Here is a 23,137-nt window from a genome sequence, read left to right on the forward strand (position 1 = left end):
AAAAACACAAATATTTTAACTGAAAATAAAGATTAAGGAATGAGAATGAGAAGTATGAAGTGCTTCCTCTGAAATTATGTAATAATTAGTTTATTCTGCCAGCTGGCAGCATAAACCATTCATCTCTCCTTCACTATTCTATCTCTGCTTCCTGATTAGGCAATGCCAAAATCTACTAAAAAATCGCAATGCTGAGTGGATATAAGGGGTCATAATAATACAGAAAGCACTCAACAGACATTCTGTATTGGTGCTAGGCAATTGAAAGGAACATGAAGGGTTAGAGAATAGCTAATATTACTTCTGTAGGCATTCTGGCTATTCCAACTTAAACAAACTCATTCTTAAAGTTTAGAGTATTTAGGATCCTAAATTAAATTTTCTTTAAAAGTTATATTTGACAAATAATAATCAGGTTTTCAGACCAGCATAAATACCTATAGAAAACTCAAGCTATAGTCATGGAAAACTAAGATTTCAAATATATATCTTTTGTAATCAAAATATAATGAAATTTTTGGTACCATCTGGTGGATATAAAAGATGTCCCAGGCACTAGCTGGTGCTATACATGTCTTGTTTTACATAATACTCAATACTCTTGTGCGAGTTGGTGTTATCCCCTTTTACTGATGAGGAAACTGCTGCTTAGAGTAGTTTAAGTAGTTTGTTAGAAGTTACATGGTCAGGAAGTCACCAAGTCTGCATTCAACCCTAGGCCTGCATTCAACCCTAGGACTATTTCATAGTCCACTCTTAGTAATAAAGCTTGCTGCCCTGCAAGACCCATAGTGAGAAAGAAGTAGCTTGCTAGGAATGATGTGGTCTGGCAGATTATATATAGTTTAGATGCAGAGATATTACAACACCTGGGCTACTGCAGTGTTTTGTAGGGAAATCAGGTCAGAATATCTCAAAATGGGTACTGGCCAGATATACCAAAATGTATGCTTTCAGTAACTGTACAAAGCCAGTTAATTACCATGATATTGTGTATATGGAAAATGCTTCCAAGTGTCAACTAATAACAACATGAACATAATTGCTTCACTCCATCTGCTTAAGGAAAGGCATTTCTCTTGGACAATCAGTTCTAGGAATTAGGAACTAGAAAACAATGAATAATTGCTTATATTACCTGTCTGTTGGTAGGGATATTCTAAGTCAGGTGCTCATAAATTGGAGTGTAGCTCACTTTGGGTCCTGGCTATATAGGTGAAGTTCCTCCATTTCAACACATACCCACGGTTGGCATTTCCTCAACCACTCACCTCTATCTATCTGCTCTTCATCCTCTTCATCCTCTTCCTCTCGGTACCTCATTCACTGACCTCAACAGCTGTCTACTCTTATACCCCTTTGGCTGGTTGAAAGACTCTTTTTTTTCCCCCCTGGTTCTCAACCTCATCACAGCACTTAAGCTGAGAGTTTTTTGGACAATACCCTTTTGGCCTGACAGGCTCCAACTGAAGATCCCTGTCACCAACAATGCTTGAAAAAGAATATGAATGTTCATATTTGCCTAGGAATAATTTTATATATAAACTTATCTACAAGTTATGCCTTCCATTTATGGGATAATGAATTTAATTCTTTCATGGACAAAAACAAAATTTACCTTTGGAAATCAGCAACCAACTTGACATCAGCTATGACCATCTTATGTTCAATAATCATGTGCTTCAGAAGTTTGTCTTGTTCATCCATAGGAAAATGTTCTTCACAGAAAATACAAGGCACAGATGGAGAACCTTCTAAAGCGGTGGTGCCACCTGGACTTTCTGGCAGGGAAAGCGGCTCCAGGATACAATCCTTACTGTCTGGGAGAGAGAAAAAGCAAAAGCAGAAGCGGGAAAAAAAAGAAGAAAAAAAAGGAAAAGGAAAAGAAAAAGGTGAAATCAACTTTTGAGGATCATTTCTCACCTCCTGCATTAAAAGAATCCTAAAGATAGTTTCGTCTTTCCAAAATGAAAAATACACAGTGCCAGAGCGCAGGATACTTTATTATCATTTAAAATAGATTCTGCAACCTAGAAGCAGGGAGTGTTGCAAAGCAGCTCAAACTCCCCATTTGCCGGCTTGAATGGGGGAAACCCATTTGTCAGAGCAGCTGTTCAAGCATTCTTGGACACTGGCCAATGTCAATTCCGGGGGTACTTGCAGGGGGACGGCTGCAACATGCTGGATTAAGGTTCTATGGCCCAATTGTGACCTATGGCTGATAGTCATCACACTATGGGAAGTAAATGGTATATATTGAGGCTCCAGATGATACCAGGCCAGTCTTTTAAGCTGCTTCCTGTTGCACCTGCAAACTCTTTCATGTGCAAAGAAGACAGCTCTCACGTTGGGTTGACACAGCATGTGCTGGGTGGCCCAGGTAGCAATTTTTGATGTTGATTTATGTCTACCATTTGCTTGTTACACAATTATGTACCATAATTCAAGTTCTTGTGAACAAAGAGATGAGTGCTCAATTACTAGACATATGTCATAAACACTTTTCCTGCCGATACTATTCATTTTCCTAACATCATCTATGGTATCTTTAAAAGTTGAGCTGTGTAAGGTATATAGTTCTGAATTCAGGCCTCAAACCACAGCCAGTTGTGTCAGGAGCCCTCTTCAATCTTCCAGGGGGCAAGGCTGGACCTGTCACCTTACACAAGCTACTGAGTAGTAAGTAACTAGGCAACTAAGGTAAGACATTTAGCATCTGAGGAAGGGCAGCAAATCTTCATAAAGAAAGACAGCTATTCTGGGGTGCCTGGGTGTCGCAGTCAGTTAAGTATCCAACTCTTGGTTTCTACTCAGGTCCTGATCTCAGGGTCCTGATCTCAGGGTCATGAGATCAAGTCCCACGTTGGGCTCCAATCTCAGCTCAGAGTCTGCTTAAGACTGTCTCTCCCTGGGGCACCTGGGTGGCACAGCGGTTGAGCGTCTGCCTTCGGCTCAGGGAGTGATCCTGGTGTTATGGGATCGAGCCCCACATCAGGCTCTTCCGCTATGAGCCTGCTTCTTCCTCTCCCACTCCCCCTGCTTGTGTTCCCTCTCTTGCTGGCTGTCTCTATCTCTGTCGAATAAATAAATAAAATCTTTAAAAAAAAAAAAAGACTGTCTCTCCCTATCCCTCTGCCCCTCCTCTCCATTCTCTCTCTCTCTCTTTCTCCCTCTGTAAATAAATAAATCTTAAAAAAAAAAAAAAGACATTCCACAGAAAAGTCTTTGGAATTAGTTTACTACTAATTTTACTCCTTGTTTTTATCTTACTTTACCTTATTTCTAAAGGGCTTCTTAATTGCCCAATTCATGGAAACAGTCACTGGTGCGCTGACGACCATGGCCTTAGCTCTGGGTAAGCATTTATTCACTCCACAAAAACCAGCTAAGTAGCTACTACTGAGTGCTGGTCTTTTCTGCTTAATGTTGCATGATAGGATCCTAATTATCAAGGCTAAAGTGCTTGCAACGTGTTTGACAGTACAAGTAAGTTGAAAGGATAGAGAGAGACAGAATGTATAGGGTTTGTGGGTGCATGGGGATAGGAGAGTCACTTAACAGTGCTGGAGTGAGAAGGTGTCTCAAAGGACATGTCCTCTAATACATGATTCATAATACTCTGCTCATATTAAAGTACGCTAAATTAAACTTTTATCTTAGTTCCATAAAATTATTTAATACCAGAAAAGGTGAAAACTGGGTACACATGACAATGGAGAGAATATTTAAAATATACAAGAACTTCAAGAAACACTCTTAACAAAAGTGATGTGTTACCAACTATTACATTTATTAAATTATACAATGGAAGCAAGGGGTTCTGGAGTTCTATTGGTCTTCAGCTGTAGGTTAAACTCTGTGGGAACTTAAACCCTGTTAAAAATAGGACGGGGAAAGAGAGATAATACACTTATGAAACTATATTTTTTCATTCACTAGAATGGAACAACAAAAGACAACAAAAATTCTAAATAAAGGTACCATTAGTAAACATTACCTGCCATCTAGAAAATAACAGGTACCATCCTACACCCTTCTCCCCAAATCTGAATGATGTATGTATAAATTCATTTTGCCTAACTACAGAAAACAATGTATTAATCATCACCAATAGCAACAGCTAACATTACTAAGTGTTTGATATCTGTAAATTACCAGCAAAGGGCTTCAGGGCACTTTGCAATCATAGCTACCTTTTCCAGTTAGTACTGTTATAATCCCCATCTTACAGATGAGACTACTGAAACTTAGAAAAGTTACATTAAGGGGCCTAAACACAGTAAGTTAAGACTAAATTCAAACACATTATTCTGCCCCCAGTTCCAAAAGGCATTCCCCAAATCTGTGTTTTTCTTCAATGTACACATTCAGTGCTATTTTGAATTCATATGTATTTACAAGCCACACTGAATTTCTGTGTATTCTGCCAGTGTTTTGCAATCTCCGCAATACTTCCACCAGCAAATCTCAGTAGCCACCTCCTCCAATAACCACTGGGTACAGTTTATCTCCGTCATTGTCTGTATGCTTTCCCAGGGCTTCACTACAAATTCTCTAATATTCTTCTGTGGTTCATTTCTCCTCCCTTTTGTATGTTCAATGCCCAGTCTCTCTTTATTCAAATTATTCCTAAGAGAATGAAACTAAATGTTCACACATACTAGAACCAAACTGCTTGTGGTTACTGTACAGGCATACGGGAACAAAATCATAAATATGCAAATTTCTTGTATGAGGAACTTGTGGTTTAGGAACTACTAAGTCGTTTTGGGAACTCAAGTTACTATGTAATCCAGAAAAGAAAAATTTGTTTTTAAAGATTTATTTGTTTATCTGAGAGGAGAGAGTGAGTGTGTGGACGGGGAGGAGAGGCAGAGAGGGAGAGAGAAACTTTAAACAGACTCTACTCTGAGTCCGGATCCCAATGTGGGGGCTAGATATCACAACCCTGAGATCATGACCTGACCCAAATCAAAGGTCAGACACTCGACTGACTGAGCCACTCAGGCACTCCCAGAAAATAAAAATTTTATTTTTTTTTTATTTTTAAGATTTTAGTGTTTAAGATTGTAAGATTTTAGTGTTTTCTCTGACTCCTTAATCATTTAGCATCATGCTCAAATTTACAACAGCATCGATCAAAAGAAGTAATTTGTTTACCTCTTTCTTTCCCCACTTCAGACTATTAACCCCTGCAAGGCCAGATGAGTTCTGGTCGTGTTTATTTACCTGGCATGTACACTGTGTTATCACACCATGACTCTCACCACCACTGTGGGTTCATTTTGTGCCAGGCAGTGTTAAGCATTTTATATGTACAGTATTAACATTATATGTATAGTATTAACACAATCAACCCTCACAACAAACCTATGACAGAGATTCCATTTCCTTCCCTATTTTATAGTTGAGGAAACTGAGACTCTGAGAGGCTAAGGGCCTTGCCCTAGACAGCTAGTAAGTGGTGGAGCTGGGATTTGAATCCAAGTAGTCTGGCTTAAGCATTAGCACTCTTAACCTATACATAAGACTGAGGAAGTCCGACCTTTTCCTACAGGAAGTAGAGCCACTCCTAATGTTTACAGTGAACGGGGGAGAGTGGATGAGTTAGAGACAAGTCTCAAGATGAGGCGATCGGCCAGTTGGGAGACTCCTGCAGTGTCCAGGATGGAGGCAGCAATGTTAGTAGTGCTTTGAGGGGACGGACAGAGGAGAGGCTGCAGAGATTAAACAGACAGTTCCTGATTTCCTGTTGGCCGGCGAAGACGACGACTAGGATGCCTTCTGAGTTTATGGCTGGGGAGGCAGTATGAATGAGGGGTGCCAGTCACCAATCTAGAAATGTATGTACAAAAGCAGGTTTTTTTGCTCTGTGAGAGGGATGGATAATGAGTTAAGTTTTAAATGAGCCCAGGTGACCTGCTCCAAAGTTAGATATTCTTGGCATGGCTGCTGGACAAGGGCAGCAGTGACTGGAGTCTAATGTGATGCATTTGTGTTATTTTCTTTGTTTGCCAGCATCCCAAGCCCCCAACTCCTCTTGAGGGTTTGACTCACTCCATCTCGCCATGCCCAACAATAGCAAATATCTCTGTTGTAATATGTGTCTCTAGGGTAGTATGGGAACTCCTCAAGGTCAAGGACTAAATCTTATTTTCGTATCTCTAGTGTAGACTGTAGAGTGCCTGAACCATAGATGGTATTAGGTAAGTGTACGAAAGAATGAATAAGACTAGAGTTACTTAAAACTAGAGTTGTACCTTTAACTCAGCTTCTAGGTAAGATCCTTTCAGGGAACACCTATGACTGTCTGTCTTCAGGGGAATGAGAGTAGTACAGAATAATTACATCCATATCTTTAGTGCTGTGGGCCTGGGTATAATGAGCCCACTGGTTATAAAGAATGATGTAGGGGTGCCTGGGTGGCGCAGTCATTAAGCGTCTGCCTTCGGCTCAGGGTGTGATCCTGGCGTTATAGGATCGAGCCCCACATCAGGCTCCTCTGCTATGAGCCTGCTTCTTCCTCTCCCACTCCCCCTGCTTGTGTTCCCTCTCTCGCTGGCTGTCTCTATCTCTGTCAACTAAATAAATAAAATCTTTTTTTTTTTTAAAAAAAGAATGATGTAAAAATTACACTAAATTCTAAGATAACAAGTATTATTGAGTATAATAAAAGTATATTTAATTAGGAATTTCTAAGTTCTCTTTTTATTTTTCATGCATACTGGCCAGTAGACACAGACAAGTGGCATTTGGAATGCAGAGTAAATTATACCACTCCATCAGAGGATATTTCTATGGGAAAGGCCTGAATCTCAAGTATATATTTTACTTTAGAGTAGTGGTTTCCAAATCTGTTTGCATTTTATCACCTGGAGGCCTTTTAAAAAGTAATGATTTCAGGACTTTATTGTGGACTGAGGAAATGTAACTTTTACCAAGCAGTTGTCCCTAAACTGAAGTCTGAGGATCAATGGTTCAAAGGGTGATCCCATGGTGATTGTGGGATTATACATGACACTATGGTGAACTCATGGAAAAGTCTGTAAACACGGAACAGAGCCTTGTGGCAAAGCTTACCTGATACTGTATTCTGTCCTAAAGAGAGCTTCTCAAATACTAAGTACAGGGTCAGCAGAGATAACTCAGGAAGATCTGTCCAACAGAGTGTTTATTTCTAGCTGCCACCTAAGAATCATACCTACAACTTACCACATGGTAAAAAAAAAAGCAATAAATACAGAAATACAGAATTCTTTGCTACAGGGACCTTGAACTTGAAAAGGCAAAAGGAAATAAACTATATCTAGCTCCTTTCAGCAAAGAGGCAAAGCATCTTGGAAAGTCTGTTTTGGCCCCAAATCTGCTTCACACATTTGTTATAAATTAACAACAACAAATTATCTGCTCTAGTTCTCACTTTGAACAGCAACTCTGTTCAAATGAACTGTAAAAAATATCATCCCAAGAGAGCTGAATTTTTGAGGAGATCCTATGCTGATTATAAACAATTTTACTGACTCTGGGTAAAATCCCCAAAGTGCCAAACTATTATTCTAGGATCCTGCTTTTTAAAGTTTTAATGTGCTTATAATTCACCTGGAGACTTTGTTAAAATGCAGATCCTGATTCAGGAGGTGTGGTGGCCAGGGAAACATGCCAGCCAGTCCAATCTCCTGCTGCTGTGAGCGAAATTGAAAGATAGTCTCAGGTGCTGTGCTCTGAAATCCTACTTGCACTGAAGCCAAGCTTCCACAGCCTGCTCTTAATAAATGATTAGAGGCAGCAGAAATAGTAAGGCTGACTTGTTCCTGGGAGACACAGAATTTCACTGACATGTGACACTGGCTGGAGGACTCCCATCAGCTTGTCAGAAACTTGCTTACAACTGTGCCGTGGTCTGACATCTACTCCACAATCCTTCCTTCCCTCTTTCCTTCACAGGGATCAGACCTTCAATGACACCTCCTCCAGCACTGTCTCCTTTTTCCCTCCTCTGGTATCTTCCCCCCAAAATATCTTACACGTCAAATCCCATCTTAGTGTGTGCTTTTTGGAGGATATGAACTAACAAAGTAGGTTTAGGAGGTTAAAAGGCTTGAAATTCTGCATGTCTGAGTTCCCAGGTGATGTCAGTCTGCTCATCTACAACCATACTTTGAGTAGTAGGGTTCTACCTAGGGAACAAAACCAGTCATGAATTCATAATACATCTATGTGCTAAAATGACAACCCTAGACTTTACAGTGTATCATTTCTGCCAAGTAGATAAAAGCTGCTGGTGCTTTGAAGGAAAAACAAGAAGCTTCTGAGGTTTCTGTCCCCCTTAAGTCAAATGACTAAAGAAAAGCCCGCATCAACAAATAATTGATGAGAAGTTTTTCAGCAATCCTTCATGGGAAACTGCACAACACCTCACACATTACTTCCCCTTTAAGGAAGTACCCATACTTTGCTTTGCACACTACCATCACACTGCTAAAACTTTGAAAAAAAAAAAAAAAAGCAGTAATTTGGTGATATACTCAACCCAGATCAAACAAATCACTCTGATAATCTAATTGATAATGATAAAATTTGGAATATGAAGATGGGCATGGTATTTCTGTTTTTGTAGTTTTAACTTAGAAAATGCTATAAACAAACACCTAATTTCAAAGTAAACATTTCCTTTACATTTGTTATTTATATTAGTGTAATATATTTGATGATTGCTTTCTTTTTTTTTTTTAAAGATTTTATTTATTTATTTATTTGACAGAGATAGAGACAGCCAGCGAGAAAGGGAACACAAGCAGGGGGAGTGGGAGAGGAAGAAGCAGGCTCATAGCAGAGGAGCCTGATGTGGGGCTCGATCCCATAACGCCGGGATCACGCCCTGAGCCGAAGGCAGACGCCCAACCGCTGTGCCACCCAGGTGCCCCTGATGATTGCTTTCTTTAGTATTTTATCAACCCGGATATTTTCAGGCCTGTTCTCTAAGCTTTTGATTTGACAAACATCCCTTTCCATAGGACTCCGATGCCAACTCAAATGCATTTATTATGTCTTAGTTTTATTCTGAAAGTTAAACTCCAAGAAGGTAACTTTATTTCTAAGTTCTTGAGGGTATTCCTCTTATAACCAAAACAAACAAAACAAAAACAAAAAACCTTCTACTTCCTGAACAAGTTAGTTCCTTAATTTCTCTCTCTCTCTCTTTTTTTTTTTTTGTCAGTTCCTTAATTTCTAAGTGTGTGCCCCATACAGTTGCATTTGGAAAATGGAGAAGACTGGGTCTAGTCTTTTTTTTTTTTTTTAAAGATTTTATTTATTTATTTGACAGAGACAGCCAGCGAGAGAGGGAACACAAGCAGGGGGAGTGGGAGAGGAAGAAGCAGGCTCCTAGCAGAGGAGCCTGATGTGGGGCTCGATCCCAGAACACTGGGATCACGCCCTGAGCCGAAGGCAGACGCTTAACAACTGCGCCACCTAGGCGCCCCTTGGGTCTCGTCTTTTTAAGCACACCTACCTCTAAAGCTCACAGTAAAAATGTAAGACCTTTATTTAACTACCCCCGGGGCTAATAATTCATTTTGTAAATTACTGAGACCTAATATTAAAAATATTAATTTACTATACAACTACTAAGAGTAGGGGAATATGGGCAAGGCGGGGATGGACTTAAGTGAGTGTTGTTATACATTCTTGACACCACACTGAGACTGCTGATGAGGCTGTGCTGAACTAGGCTGTGCTGAATTAGGACTCTCAACTACAGCTGGCGGGTTTGCCACAGCCTTTGGTATGGAAACAGGGTTATAAACACATTCAACCCCTAAATCTAATAAACCTATGCTTAGAAATTTAAGGAGCTAATTTAACATAAGCAAACAGCTATAAAAACTTTATTACAACATCACCTATAAAGCAAAGTAATAGAAACAACCTAAGTGTCATGCAAATGAAAATCAGTTCTTTAAAATATGGCAGGGGTGTCTGGGTGGCTCAGTTGGTTAAGCATCTGACTTTGGCTCAGGTCATGATGTCAGGGTCTTGGGAGTGAGCCCTATGTCGGGATCCCAGCTCAGTGGAAGTCTGCTTGTCTCTCTCCCTCTCCTTCTGCCCCTCTCCCTGCTTGTGCTCTCTGTTTCTCTCTCAAATAAAAAAAATAAAAATAAAAAATAAATAAAATCTTTAAAAAAATAAAATGGCATATCTGTGCTGTATATTACGCATTTGCTAAATGATAATTAAGACATGGAGAAATACTGTAAAACATGTTTGATATTTGTTGAAAAGAGCCTAATCCACAATGAATTGCATATAATTCCTCACACACACATACATGTTACATATATCCATATACAAGTACAAGCCTTGAAAGAAAACATCCAAAAAGAAAAACAATGAGATTGTGAATGCATTCATTTACCCCCAATTTTCTTTAACGTTGAATTTTTTTTTTTTTTCAGGGAGAGAGAGCACAAAAGCATGTGAGCTTTGTGCAGCGGTAGGGAGGGGGAGATGGAGGTAAAGAATCCCAAGCAGGCTCCACACTCAGCATGGAGCTGAACATGGAGCTTGATCTCATAATCCTGAGATCATGACCTGAGCCGAAATAAAGACTTGGATGCTCAACCAACTGAGTCACCCAGGTGCCCTTAACACTGAAAAATTTTAAAATAAAAAGCAAGTTATCTGATGAGTTCCTCAATGTGACTGTGACAGATAAAATTAAGAGAAAGAAATAAAGCAAGTATAATTTTATTTGGCCACTTTCTAAGTCTTGACATTTAAGATGAAAATTTTTTATTAAATTTACCATTTTAGTGCTCGCTTCGGCAGCACATATACTAAATTTACCATTTTAAAATTGAGTGCCTACTATGCAGAAAGTATATGCTAGACACTATCAAAATTACAGATTAATATAAAATCCCTATAATGAAGAAGTTGCTGGAGGAAAATGAGATAACTATACAAATAATTATAATACTAGTCAACAATATGCAAAGTTGACCATATAAATCAAGGGAAAGGGAGGGAACGAAGAACACAAATCAGGAAAAACGAAGCAAATTCTTCATAGAGGAGTCTTGAAACGGTTAAGAATTCCAGCAAGTATACATAGGTAGTTAAAATAGCCAATTAGCGCTAGAGTCTAAGTAAGAAAAAGCTGCAAGGGTACATGGATCACATGTTGGCGGGCCTTAATGCCAGCCCAAAGATTTATATTTAATTTTTAAGTTGTGAGTAGATACAGAACATCTTTAATTAAGGAAGTAAAATAACATTAGGTCACAAAACAAGTCTTAACAAAATGAAAACACAACAAACTTATGGGATGCCACAAAAAACAGGACTAATAGGGAAGCTTATAATGGTAAATGCCTATGTTAAAAAGAAGAAAGCGCTCATAAACAATCTAACTCTAACTCAAGGAACTAGTCAAAGAAGAACAAACTAAGCTCAAAGTTAGCATAAGGAAGGAAATAATAAAGATTAGAACAGAATGATATAAAGAATAACAAAAAAATCAATAAAATCAAGAGTTGGTGTTTTGAAAGGATAAAAATTGACAAACCTTTAGTTAGACCAAAAAAAAAAAAAAAGACTCAAAATCAGATATGAAAGAAGGGCAAATTATAACTGATATCACAGAAATACAAGGATCATAAGAAACTACTATGAATAACTATATGCCAGCAAATTGTATAACTTAGATGAAACGGATTAATTCCTAGAAACGTACAACCTGCCAAACTGAATCACGAAGAAACAGAAAATCCGAATAGACCTATAAAGAGGTTGAATCAATAATGAAAAACTTCCAAAGAAAAGCCTGGCAACAGAGGACCTCACAGAAGAATTCTACCATACATTTAAAGAAGACTTAGTGCTAATCCTTCTCAAACTCTTCCAAAATATCAGAGGAGTGAATACTTCCAAATTCATTTTATGAGGCCAGCATTAACCTGATACCAAAACCAGACAATGACATTACAAGAAAACTACCAGCCAATATCCCCAATGAATACACATGCAAAAATCCTCAACAAAATACTAGCCAAATTCAATGGCACATTAAAAGGATTATATGCCATAATCAAGTGGGATTTACCCTGGGATGCAAAGATGGTTCAGCATATGAAAATCAATCAATCTGATAAATCACATTAGCAGAATGAAAGATAAAAATCACATGATCAGCTCACAGATGCAAAAAAGCATTTAACAAAATTCAGGATCCTTTCATGATAAAAACAACAAACTAGGAAAAGAACATTTCCCCAATATAATGAAGATCATATATGAAAAGCTCACAGTTAACATCATATTCAACTGTGAAAAACTGAAAGCTTTCCTTCTAAAATCAGGAACAAGACAAGGATGCTCACTCTTGCCACTTCTATTCAGTAGAATAGTGGAAGTTCTAACAAGAGAAATTAAGCAAGAAAAAAGAAATAAAAGGCATCCAAATCAGAGAAAAAGTAAAACTATCTGTTTGCAGATGACATGCACACACACACACACACACACACACACACACAGTACTTATAATGAATAAATTCAGGCAAGTTGCAGGCTACAAAATCAACATGGAAAAATCTGTTGTTTCTATACACTAACAGTGAACCATCTGAAAAGGAAATGACTCCATTTAAAATAGCATCAGAAAGAGTAAAATACACGATGTACGTAGCTGGCTCAACTGGTAGAGCATGTGACTCCTGAACTTGGGGTGGTGAGTTCAAGCTCCACGTTAGGTGTAGAGATTACTTAAAAACAGAATCTTAAAAAGAAAAAAAAAGAGTAAAATACTTAGGAATAAACTTAGCTAAAAAGGCATAAGACTTGTATACTGAAAACCACAAAACAGTGATGAAAGAAACTGAAATACAAATGATTGGGAAGACAGCCTATGCTCATGAACTGGAAGACTTAAAATGTTAAAATGTCCACATTACCCAAAGCAGTCTACAAATTCAATGCAATCTCTATCAAAACCCCAATGGGATTTTTGCAGAAATAGAAAAAACAATCCTAAAATTCATATGGAACTGCAAAGGCCTCTGAACAGCCAAAACAATCTTGAGGAACGAAGAGGAACAAAGCTGCAGGCATCACACTTCCTGACTACAAAACATATTACAAAGCTACGGGAATCAAAATAGATGTTACTGGCATAAAGACAGATATACAGAGATCAGAGAACCGAACAGAAAGCCCAGAAATAAACCCACACATACACTGTCAAATGATCTCTGACAAAGATGCCAAGACTACACAATGGGAAAGGACAGTTTCTTTAACAATCATTTGTTAAAGAACACCACTGTTGTGTAAACTCGATATTCACAGGCAAAAGAATGAAATCATTTACCTTACCTTATAGCACACACAAAAATCAACTAAAAATGGATTAAAAACTTAAATGTAAGTCAGTCACAAAAGAACAAAATCTGCGTGATTCCACTTATATGAAGTACCTGAAGTAGTCAAAACAGAGAAGCAGAAGGTAAAATGATGGTGGTCAGGGGATGGGGGAGGGGAAAACGGGGAGTAGTTGTTCAACTGAGTATACAGTTTCAATCATGAAAGGTAAAAAAGTTCTAGAGATCTGCTGTACAACAATGTACACATATTTAAAAATACTGTAGGGGTGCCTGGTGGCTCAGTCGGCTGGGTGTCTGCCATTGGCTCAGGTCATGGTCCTGGGGTCCTGGGATCCAGTCCAGGACTGGCTCCCTGCTCGGCCATGCTCTCTCACTTGCTCTCTCAAATAAATAAATAAAATCTTAAAAAAAAATACTGTACATTTGGTCCCATTAACTACTATTAACCAGTCCTGGGCAAGTTACTTAATCTCTTGTAGCCTGTTTCCACACCATAAAATGGATTAATCATGATGATCACTGATAGAGTTGTTATGAGGGTTAATTGAGGAAATTAATGTAAAGCACATGGATGACTGACACATAAGCTCGGCAAAGGTTAGGTCCCATTGTTACTACTGATAATTATGAGTATGGCTGTAAGTTTGAGGATGGGCATTACCCACATTGATGTGTATTAGAAGTTCCTGTGGATTAATTCAAAATATACATTATATGGCCCTAACATGGACCTAAAGGATCAAATCAAATGAGAATGGAGCCCATGCTTCTAAAGCATAAGGTCACTTTTTAACTATTTACTCTTAGGTTCTGGTTATATTGTTGAAATTCAGAGGCTTCTGCATTTTCCCGATCATCTTGCTATTTCTGTAGCATATTATAATAAAAGAAAATGCAATGAGATTTTTAATATTGAGATAAGGGCAGTTGAAGAAATTTATATTGATAGCCACAGTTTTCTGAACACATGAGGTCTTCAACCATACTGAAAGGCAAGAGCTTAAGGAAAGTGGAAGAGACTTAGAAATACTACTATGGGGGGGCGCCTGGGTGGCTCAGTCGTTAAGCGTCTGCCTTTGGCTCAGGGCGTGATCCTGGTGCTCTGGGATCGAGCCCCATATCAGGCTCCTCCACTGGAAGCCTGCTTCTTCCTCTCCCACTTCCCCTGCTTGTGTTCCCTCTCTCGCTGGCTGTCTCTCTCTGTCAAATAAATAAGTAAAATCTTAAAAAAAAAAAAAAGAAATACTACTATGGAAAATGCAATTTAGATACACAATAGCTGAACTATGGAAAGAGCCCAGATGTCCATAGACAGATGAATGGATAAAGGAGATGTGATATACATATACAATGGAATATTATGCAGCCATCAAAAAATTGAAATCTTGCCATTTGCAATGACGTGGGTGGAACTAGAGGGTATTATGCTAAGCAAAATAAGTCAATCAGAGAAAGACAATTATCATATGATCTCACTGACAGGTGGAATTTGAGAAAAAACGCAGAGAATCATAGGTGAAGAGAAGAAAAAATGAAACAAGAAGAAACCAGAGAGGAAGACAAACCATAAGAGACTCTTAATCTCAGGAAACAAACTGAGGGTTGCTGGAGTGGAGGTGGGTGGGAGGGATGGAGTGGCTGGGAGATGGACATTGGGGAGGGTATGTGTTGTAGTGAGTGCTGGATGTTGTGTAAGACTGATGAATCACAGATCTGTACCCCTGAAACAACACATTATATGTCAATAATAAAAAAAAATAAACAAAACAAAACAAGAAATCACAGAAGAGTCCTGAAGGTCCAGCTGAGGTTAGCTAGAAGCCTTACTTTGAGACATACTTATGTTTCAGAAAAAGATTTGTATTCTGTACCTAAAAACAGCTTATTTTTCTTATAACACATGTATTTTCGGTTGTCAAATCATGCAGCTCTACACAAACACTTATACATATACACATAATGATTAGATTCTTAAGTAGGCTATTTTAGAAACATCTAATCCAGTGCTGTCCAATAGAACCATCTGAGATGAAGGAAATATTCTATATCTGCTCTGTCCAATATGGTGGCCATTAGCCACATGTTGTAAGTGAGCACTGAAAATGTGGACAGTGAGACTAGGGAACTTTAATTGTGTTTAATTTAAATTTAAATAGCTATAAGTGGTTACTGGCTGTCATATTAGGGCAGATCTAATCAGAGCTGAAGTTCTTAATGCTAGGTCCATAAGCACCTAGGTGATTCACAGACTCAGGTCTATGGAGTTCAGTGTAAAACTGTATTTATTTTTTATTTTTTTTATTTTTTTAAAAGATTTTATTTATTTATTCGACAGAGATAGAGACAGCCAGCGAGAGAGGGAACACAAGCAGGGGGAGTGGGAGAGGAAGAAGCAGGCTCATAGCAGAAGAGCCTGATGTGGGGCTCGATCCCGGATCGCCGGGATCACGCCCTGAGCCGAAGGCAGACGCTTAACCGCTGTGCCACCCAGGCGCCCCTAAAACTGTATTTAAAATTATATATATGTGAATTTTTCTGGGAAGAGGTCTTTTGATTTAATAGATTCTTAAAGAATTCTGGGGACTCCAAAAAGTTTAAAAACCACATATTTTGTCAATATATTTTTATCATTTAGTCTAACATTTTTATTTATGATGTGTATGTGAAGTGTCCTCATGTTGGGATTTCAAGCAATCAATAACTAAATTAATCACTGCTCTGCAGCAGGATTTAAATTATCTCACTTTGTAGCCAGAGAAGGAGGAGAGAGCCTGAAGACAGAACAGGCATAATTATACAGGGTATAATGTAGAAACTACAGACAAATCCCCTGGCAAAACTATTTTTTTTTTTTTAAAAACTGGTTATCACAGTGCCTAAAATCTCTGCCGTTAAAGTTAACCCTGTGGACTACTGTTTCTGGAAGTAAAAAGTTATCTTTTATATAAATACAGGAATTTACTATCTCACAACAGTCATAATGGGATTCTTTATCTATGGGTATATATATTCCAGAAAGTCTCTAATAGGACCAGATTACTGTATCCTGTCTACAGTAAAGATTTGAGAAAAGGCAAGATGTCTTTCACATAGAATCAGGATTAACAACTCTCTTGCTCCCCAAAGATTTTTTTTTTTACATTCCCATTCTATAAAGAAAAACTGCTTTAGGTGTTAAGCTCTATAGCGTGTTCCATCATCTAATTCTTTTTCTTTCTTTCTTTCTTTCTTTCTTTCTTTCTTTCTTTCTTTCTTTCTTTCTTTCTTTCTTTCTTTTTAAAGATTTTATTTGTTTATTTATTTGACAGAGAGAGAGAGAGAGAGAGAGAGCATGAGGGGAGCAGAGGGAGAAGGAGAAGCAGACTCCCTGATGAGCAGAGAGCCTGACTCCTATCACCTAATTATTTCTAGTGAAGCAGGTCTGTTCAGTTTGTATGCAAGCATAATCAATACCAAAGATGAGTCAGAAAAAGACTGGATGACAACATGTTGGATGGATGACAACCATCCTACTGTAATGTTGGAGCTATTACCATGTCCAATCTTCCTAGAAATACTCAGAAATTGCTTTCTTATACATCCCCAAAGCACTGTCCATCCTATTAAATTCCCCAAGGATGGGCCTGGAAGTTGGTTATTTGTAGATCTCTTTTCATCCAGAAAACTCTCAATTAGCTTAGGAGCTAGTAAAAAATGGAGCTTAGGAGCAAACCATATAGGAGACTAGAGGTTGTAGAAATAGTTTGATTTCCATCCATACTATGGCTAATTAGATAATACTGAGGAAGCTCCTTTTCCTTATTATACTATGAAAACACTGCAGAGAAATTTTGGCTGCTGTCTTCCTTCCATGCTGCATTTCTTACGTTCAAAACTACCAAAGAGTGAAAATGTGATTAAATTTCCTCTCAGGATGTTAACTAACTGGAATTTAAATAAAAACTTGAAACAAAAACAAAACAAAATTTCCTCTCAGACCTAACTTTGGTGCAAAACTGGGAAACTAAACAGTATACTGGTTTCATTTCTTGGCTATAGATTACATATGTTTCTGGATTATACATGATACCTTCTTATCTATTCTGTTCAGAGGAGTCAGTAGTGTCTACTTTAATAATGCAGTAACAATAATGTTACTTATTACTTAAAATTTTTTCAAACAGCAGCTGTTAGAAATATTAGAAATTCATGATATCTTAGGGGGAAATAAATCCTAGGAAGATAATGTAAATGGATAAAAATAAAGCCTTGTTAATATGGTAAATGATTAATTTGTAGATTTAAATCAGACAAGATTACTACTATTAAAATATGCTTTAAAACATACATGGTTAAATATATTCAGTTCCCTGGAAATATTTTAACTCTAATGTTTATTGCCAATGAGAGATTTAAAATCCAAAAGGAGTTGGAATGGAGGATAAATGACTATACTTTGTTATATGATTACTTTAAATTTTTTCTCACACCCTACTACTTCTACTGTACATTGTCAAAGATATTTCAGAATACTTAAGTATAAAGGTACTAAAAGTTCTTATTTGATAGGGACAGGACCAGGGATGCTGGGGCTCTAAGTGGAATTCAAGGTTGGATACATATATATTTCTTTCTAAGAAATAATGGAAACAAATGAGAACTAAGTACTCAGTTTTATCCCCTTCCACCAGCAGAAGATAGTAGTTAGGAGTCAGACATTAGGGATTTGGGAATATAAATCTGGAAATAAAACAGGTATTAAAATTCTCACCTCATCTAACGGTAAATTTAATTAACCAGAATAACCTATTGCAAACAATGCTGGTGATCCTGACAGGAGGGCCCATGTAACAAAGACATTGTCAAACAAAAGACTTTTTGGTAGGAATGAGGAAACAAACCGAATTGGTGAATGCTTTTATATAATGAAATCTATAGCGGGAAAGATGGAAGGAAGGAAGGGTAGATTCTAACTCAGAAAGATCTGAGTGGTTATTGGCCTGACTTATGCCAATAACAGTAACAAACTGTCTCTAAATAAGTGGTAGCCAGTAGAAATGACAGTTTATCCATAGGGGTTGGGTTTAACCTGCTTTAATTGATTTGATTTGACAGGCAATTACTTTGGAATTAGTATTCTAGTCAATATTTTAATGAAATGGGTTGGCAACTTGAAAACTCTAACTCACCTATCTGATATTTTCTATTAAGTATAATTTGGTGTTTTTGATAGAACCACAATCTTCTGAATTGTGAGACTAATATAGCTATCTCTATTTAGAAAATTAAAGAGCTATGCCATCTTTTTTAGTGTTTGATACCTTAATTCATCAATATAAACATTTTTTAATATAATAAATTGTTTTTATCAAACAGGTTAAGAATAGTTTTTTAGGCACAGAAAAAACACATTAATAAATATAGACTTTTCAAAAGTACCATATAAAACCACTGATTTAAATATATATTTGAGATATATATTAGATATATTGAGAAATATGTTAGACATAAGACATATGTGAGATATACTATAAACATATACTTTAATATGTATAGATTTGAGATACGCATGTATGTATTAGTTATCAATTAGTTCCTTGAAAAAAATCGGTTTTTGTCTTTCCACAGACTGGAAAGTGTTCTGTTTCTTTGACAACTCTACAAATGCAAATCACTCTTTGGTTTACGTCCCAAACATATTAATAATTTAGAATAAACTCAAGTGGTAGTTTCAAATTAGTATCTATGTTGAATGAATTTTTCATGTACAGAAAAGTCATTGAATACGTTTTCTGTTCTCCGGACAAAAAAATTCTGCTATTTTAAACAGTAAATACCACAACAGATTCTGAAATTAAGATAACGTTGCTGTTTGATCTTTGGGTGAGATGTTAAAATTATCAATTACTAATTCAGTCTAACTTCTTTAGAAGAAAACCTATTATTAATACAGTGGGCCTTGGCAGTGATAGTATTTACTAGATTATTCAGCATTGGTTAAATCAGCTGAGATTCTGATAGATTTTAATTGTTAAAACAGTAAAAGACCTCTTTATAACAGTCTCCACAGCAATGAAGCAGCTCTGTAATCACAAGGCTTTATAGGATTTGAACATGAAAAATTCATGTATCACTCCATTTTACAAATATGTTTCCCTAGAAAGTAATTTTCCCTTCCAGGCCACTTTGAGGCTTGAAAGACTGTGCTACATACTGAGGAACATACGAAGAAAAATAAGAGTGACCCAGCCCTCAAGGAATCCAATCTTTTCTACTAGGGAGGCTGGTCACATTCAAAGATAAATCTCAGGGGTGCCTGGGTGGCTCAGTGGGTTAAGCATCTGCCTTTGCCTCAGGTCATGATCCCAGTGTCCAGGGATCAGTCCGAGTTGGGCTCACAGCTCAGCAGGGGGCCTGCTTTTCCCTCTCCTCCCAGCTTGTGCTCTCTCTCCCTATCTCTATCTCTCTCTCCCTCTCAAATAAATAAATAAAATCTTAAAAAAAAAAAAAAAAGATACATCTCACACAACTGAGAAAGTCAGAGGCACCAGAGGAGAGAAAAGAACAAAGCAAAATGGTAAGGTAGCCTATATCCAGCAAGTTAAGAATCCAAAGCACTGAATTCATTTATTCAATTCCAATCACATGCCAGCCACTTGAGTAGCTGTTTGGCCTTACTTTGAGGCATTTTACAAGTCCTTTTTCTGCAAGTCACTTGGACCTCCCAGGATTTGGGCTTCTTTTATAGAGACATAGTTATGAGTAGCATTCAAAACTTCTGCAAAACACCTGAGATTCAGTCATGTTTTCAGGACATGACTGTCATTTAAAAAAATATAACTGTCATTTGTCTAATGACAACCTCTCTGGTATCTTCAGTGAAATTTGGTATAAATCCCATCTCCATGATACAACACACTCTACAAATATGCGATCACATCACAAAAATCACTTGACTTCCAACACAAACCATGTGGGAATAAAATGATACTGGACAATAAAATACACAACAGATTTTATTCCTAGCATTTCAGATATAGAATTAAATTTCTACGTTTTATGTCACAATTACAAATATTAATCCAAAAAGTGATATAATAAATCTTGTATCTCTAAAACAAGGTGGAAGTCAGTTAACATAAATGGTACATGTTGCAAAAATTACTCACCCAACAGTAAACTCTGAATTCTGCTGGCAGTTAATCTGACTAGCACAGGCTTCATTGGAACTTCCAAATGCAACCTGAATACCTTCAGTTATTTTAATTTTCAGGCAGTGATTCTCAAACCTGATAGTACATTATGAATCAACTAGGGAGCTTTTGAAATATGCTAATGTTTTTTACACAGAGATTCTAATGTAATTACCCTATGGTAACTAAGACATGTTTTATAAGAAGCCACAAACTACTGTTCTAAGGAAAACCTGATATGATCAATTCTATGACTTTATAATTTACTTTAAGTATAAAAAACGAGAATTTTAGGGAGGAAGAGTAAAAAAACATTTCTGGTTTCAGGAAAAACATCTTTCCTATTGGTTTTAGAATGGATATTTTGTGATAGACAAAATTATATTTTGTAGATAGTAGGCTGATTAAAAAGAGAAAGGACTTTATTTATGAAATGCAATCAAATTAAAGCCTTTATTGATACAATATATTTCTTTAATGTGAGTTGGCTCATACACATTTGATAAACTAAAGAATAATGTCAGCATAATGTAGAAGTTGTACTGTGTTTTTTATGTGTTTTTTTTTCCAGTAAAATAATGATATGACTCAATCAGGGCATTATTTAAAGAAAGTCTAAGCAATATAGAAAGATCTTTAACAACACTCCTGAAAATTCTTGGAAGGAGAGGCTTCAAATACTGCTACCCCCGAGGTGCCTGGCTGGCTTAGTCAGTGAAGCATGCAACTCTTGATCTTGGGGTTGTGAGTTCGAGCCTGCTGGGTATAGAAATTACTTAAAAAATGAAATCTTTAAAAACCAAAACCAAAAAACCTGCTACTCTTCCCATTTTGTTAAGCGAGTCAAGGAAGCTAAGGATGCAGATGAGGAAGCTGCAAAGGCATTTCTTCCTGTGTTTAAAAAACACCTGATTAACAAAAAGAGTCTCTTCAACAAATGATGCTGGAACAAGTGAACATCCACATGCAAAAGTAAATCTAGACACAGACTTTACAGCCTTCACAGGTAACTCAAAATGTAGCATAGAGCTAGTTGTAAAACATGAAACTGTAAAACTCTTAGAAGATAACAAAGGAGAAAACCTTGATGACCTTGAGTATGGTGATGCATTTTTAGGTACAACATCGATGACATGCACCATGGAAGAACAACTGATAAGCTGAACTTTGTTAAAATTAAAAACTTTTGCTCTGCAAGACAATATCAAAAAAATCAGAAGATAAGTCACAGACTGGGAGAAAAGATTTGCTGAAGACACACTTGATAATCAAGGGCTGTTACCTAATATATACAAAGAACTCTTAAAAATTCAACAATAGGAAAACAAACCTGGTTAAAAAGTGGGCCAGTAATTTTAACAGACATCCCCAAAGAAGATATACAGGTGGCAAATGATCATACTAAAAACATACTACGTATGTTAAGAGGGAAATGCAAATTAAAACAAGATACTACTACATACCTGTAATAATGGTCAAAATCCCGAACACTGACAACACCAAATGCTGGTGAGGATGTGGAGCAATAGAAACTCTCATTCATTGCTTCTGGGAATGCAAATGGTACAGCCACTTTGGAAGACAGTTTGGCCGTTTCTTATAAAACTAAACATGTCCTTACCATTTGATCCAGCAACCTTGCTCCCTGGTATCTACCCAAAGATGCTGAAAGCTTATGTCTACACAAAAACCTGTACACAGATGTTTATAGCAGATTTACTTCTAACTGCCAAAACTTGGAAGCAAGTAAGATATCCTTTGGTAGGTAAATGGATAAACTTTGGTACAACCCACATAATAGAATATTATTCACTGCTAAAAAGAGCTATCAAGCCATAGAAAGACATGGAAAAATCCTAAATGCATATTACTAAGTCAAAGAAGTCAATTTGAAAAGGCTATATATGGTATGATGCTAACTATATGATGTTCTGGAAAAGGCAAAAAAAAAAAAAAGAAAAAAAAAAAAAAAGAGACCATACAAAGATCAATGGTTCCTAGTGGTGGGGACAGATGATTAAGCAGAGCACAGAGGATTTTAGGGCACTGGTGAGACTCTATATGCTAATGGTAGTTATAAGTCATTATACATTTGCCCAAACCCTTAGAATGCACAACACCAAGAATAAACCCTAAGGTAAACTATTGACTTTAGGTGATTTTGATATGTCAATGTAGGTTCATCCTTGATTAAAGAAATGCACGTTCTGGTGACTAATGTTGATAATGGGAGAGACTATTCATGGGTGGGATTGGGGGGAATATGGAAATTTCTGAATCTCCTTCTCAATGTTGTTGTAAACCTAAAACTGCTCTAAAAAAATAAAGTCTTAATAACAAACACCTGATTATTAGAAGTCTACACACTGAGTCAGTTGTTTAATTTTGATGAAACTGATCTTCATTAGGAGAAAATGTCACATTCTGAAGGAGGCAGCAAGAATTCTTGAGTTCAAGGATACAAAGAATCAACTGGACTGTGATTCCGAATGTAAATCCCTGGAGATTTAACTTTGCTACTCTTTTTAGTAGGACTGCTCTGGTTACAAAGTTCTACTGGTTTTGAGTGATCTGTCCCCAACCCTA

At 37.2% G+C, this 23,137-nt stretch overlaps 1 protein-coding gene across 1 annotated transcript in view; it reads right to left on the reverse strand.

Moving 5' to 3' along the window:
- Positions 1–23,137, reverse strand: part of ZNF277 (zinc finger protein 277) — a 105,377-nt gene that overhangs the window by 45,736 nt on the left and 36,504 nt on the right. The window contains exon 2 of the mRNA XM_008686514.2: positions 1,619–1,820. Within this exon, the coding sequence (XP_008684736.1) occupies positions 1,619–1,820 (202 nt within the window). The remainder of the gene's footprint in view (positions 1–1,618; positions 1,821–23,137) is intronic.

Source organism: Ursus maritimus, unplaced genomic scaffold, assembly GCF_017311325.1.
Source record: "Ursus maritimus isolate PB19 unplaced genomic scaffold, ASM1731132v1 scaffold_3, whole genome shotgun sequence".
Taxonomy (NCBI): domain Eukaryota; kingdom Metazoa; phylum Chordata; class Mammalia; order Carnivora; family Ursidae; genus Ursus; species Ursus maritimus.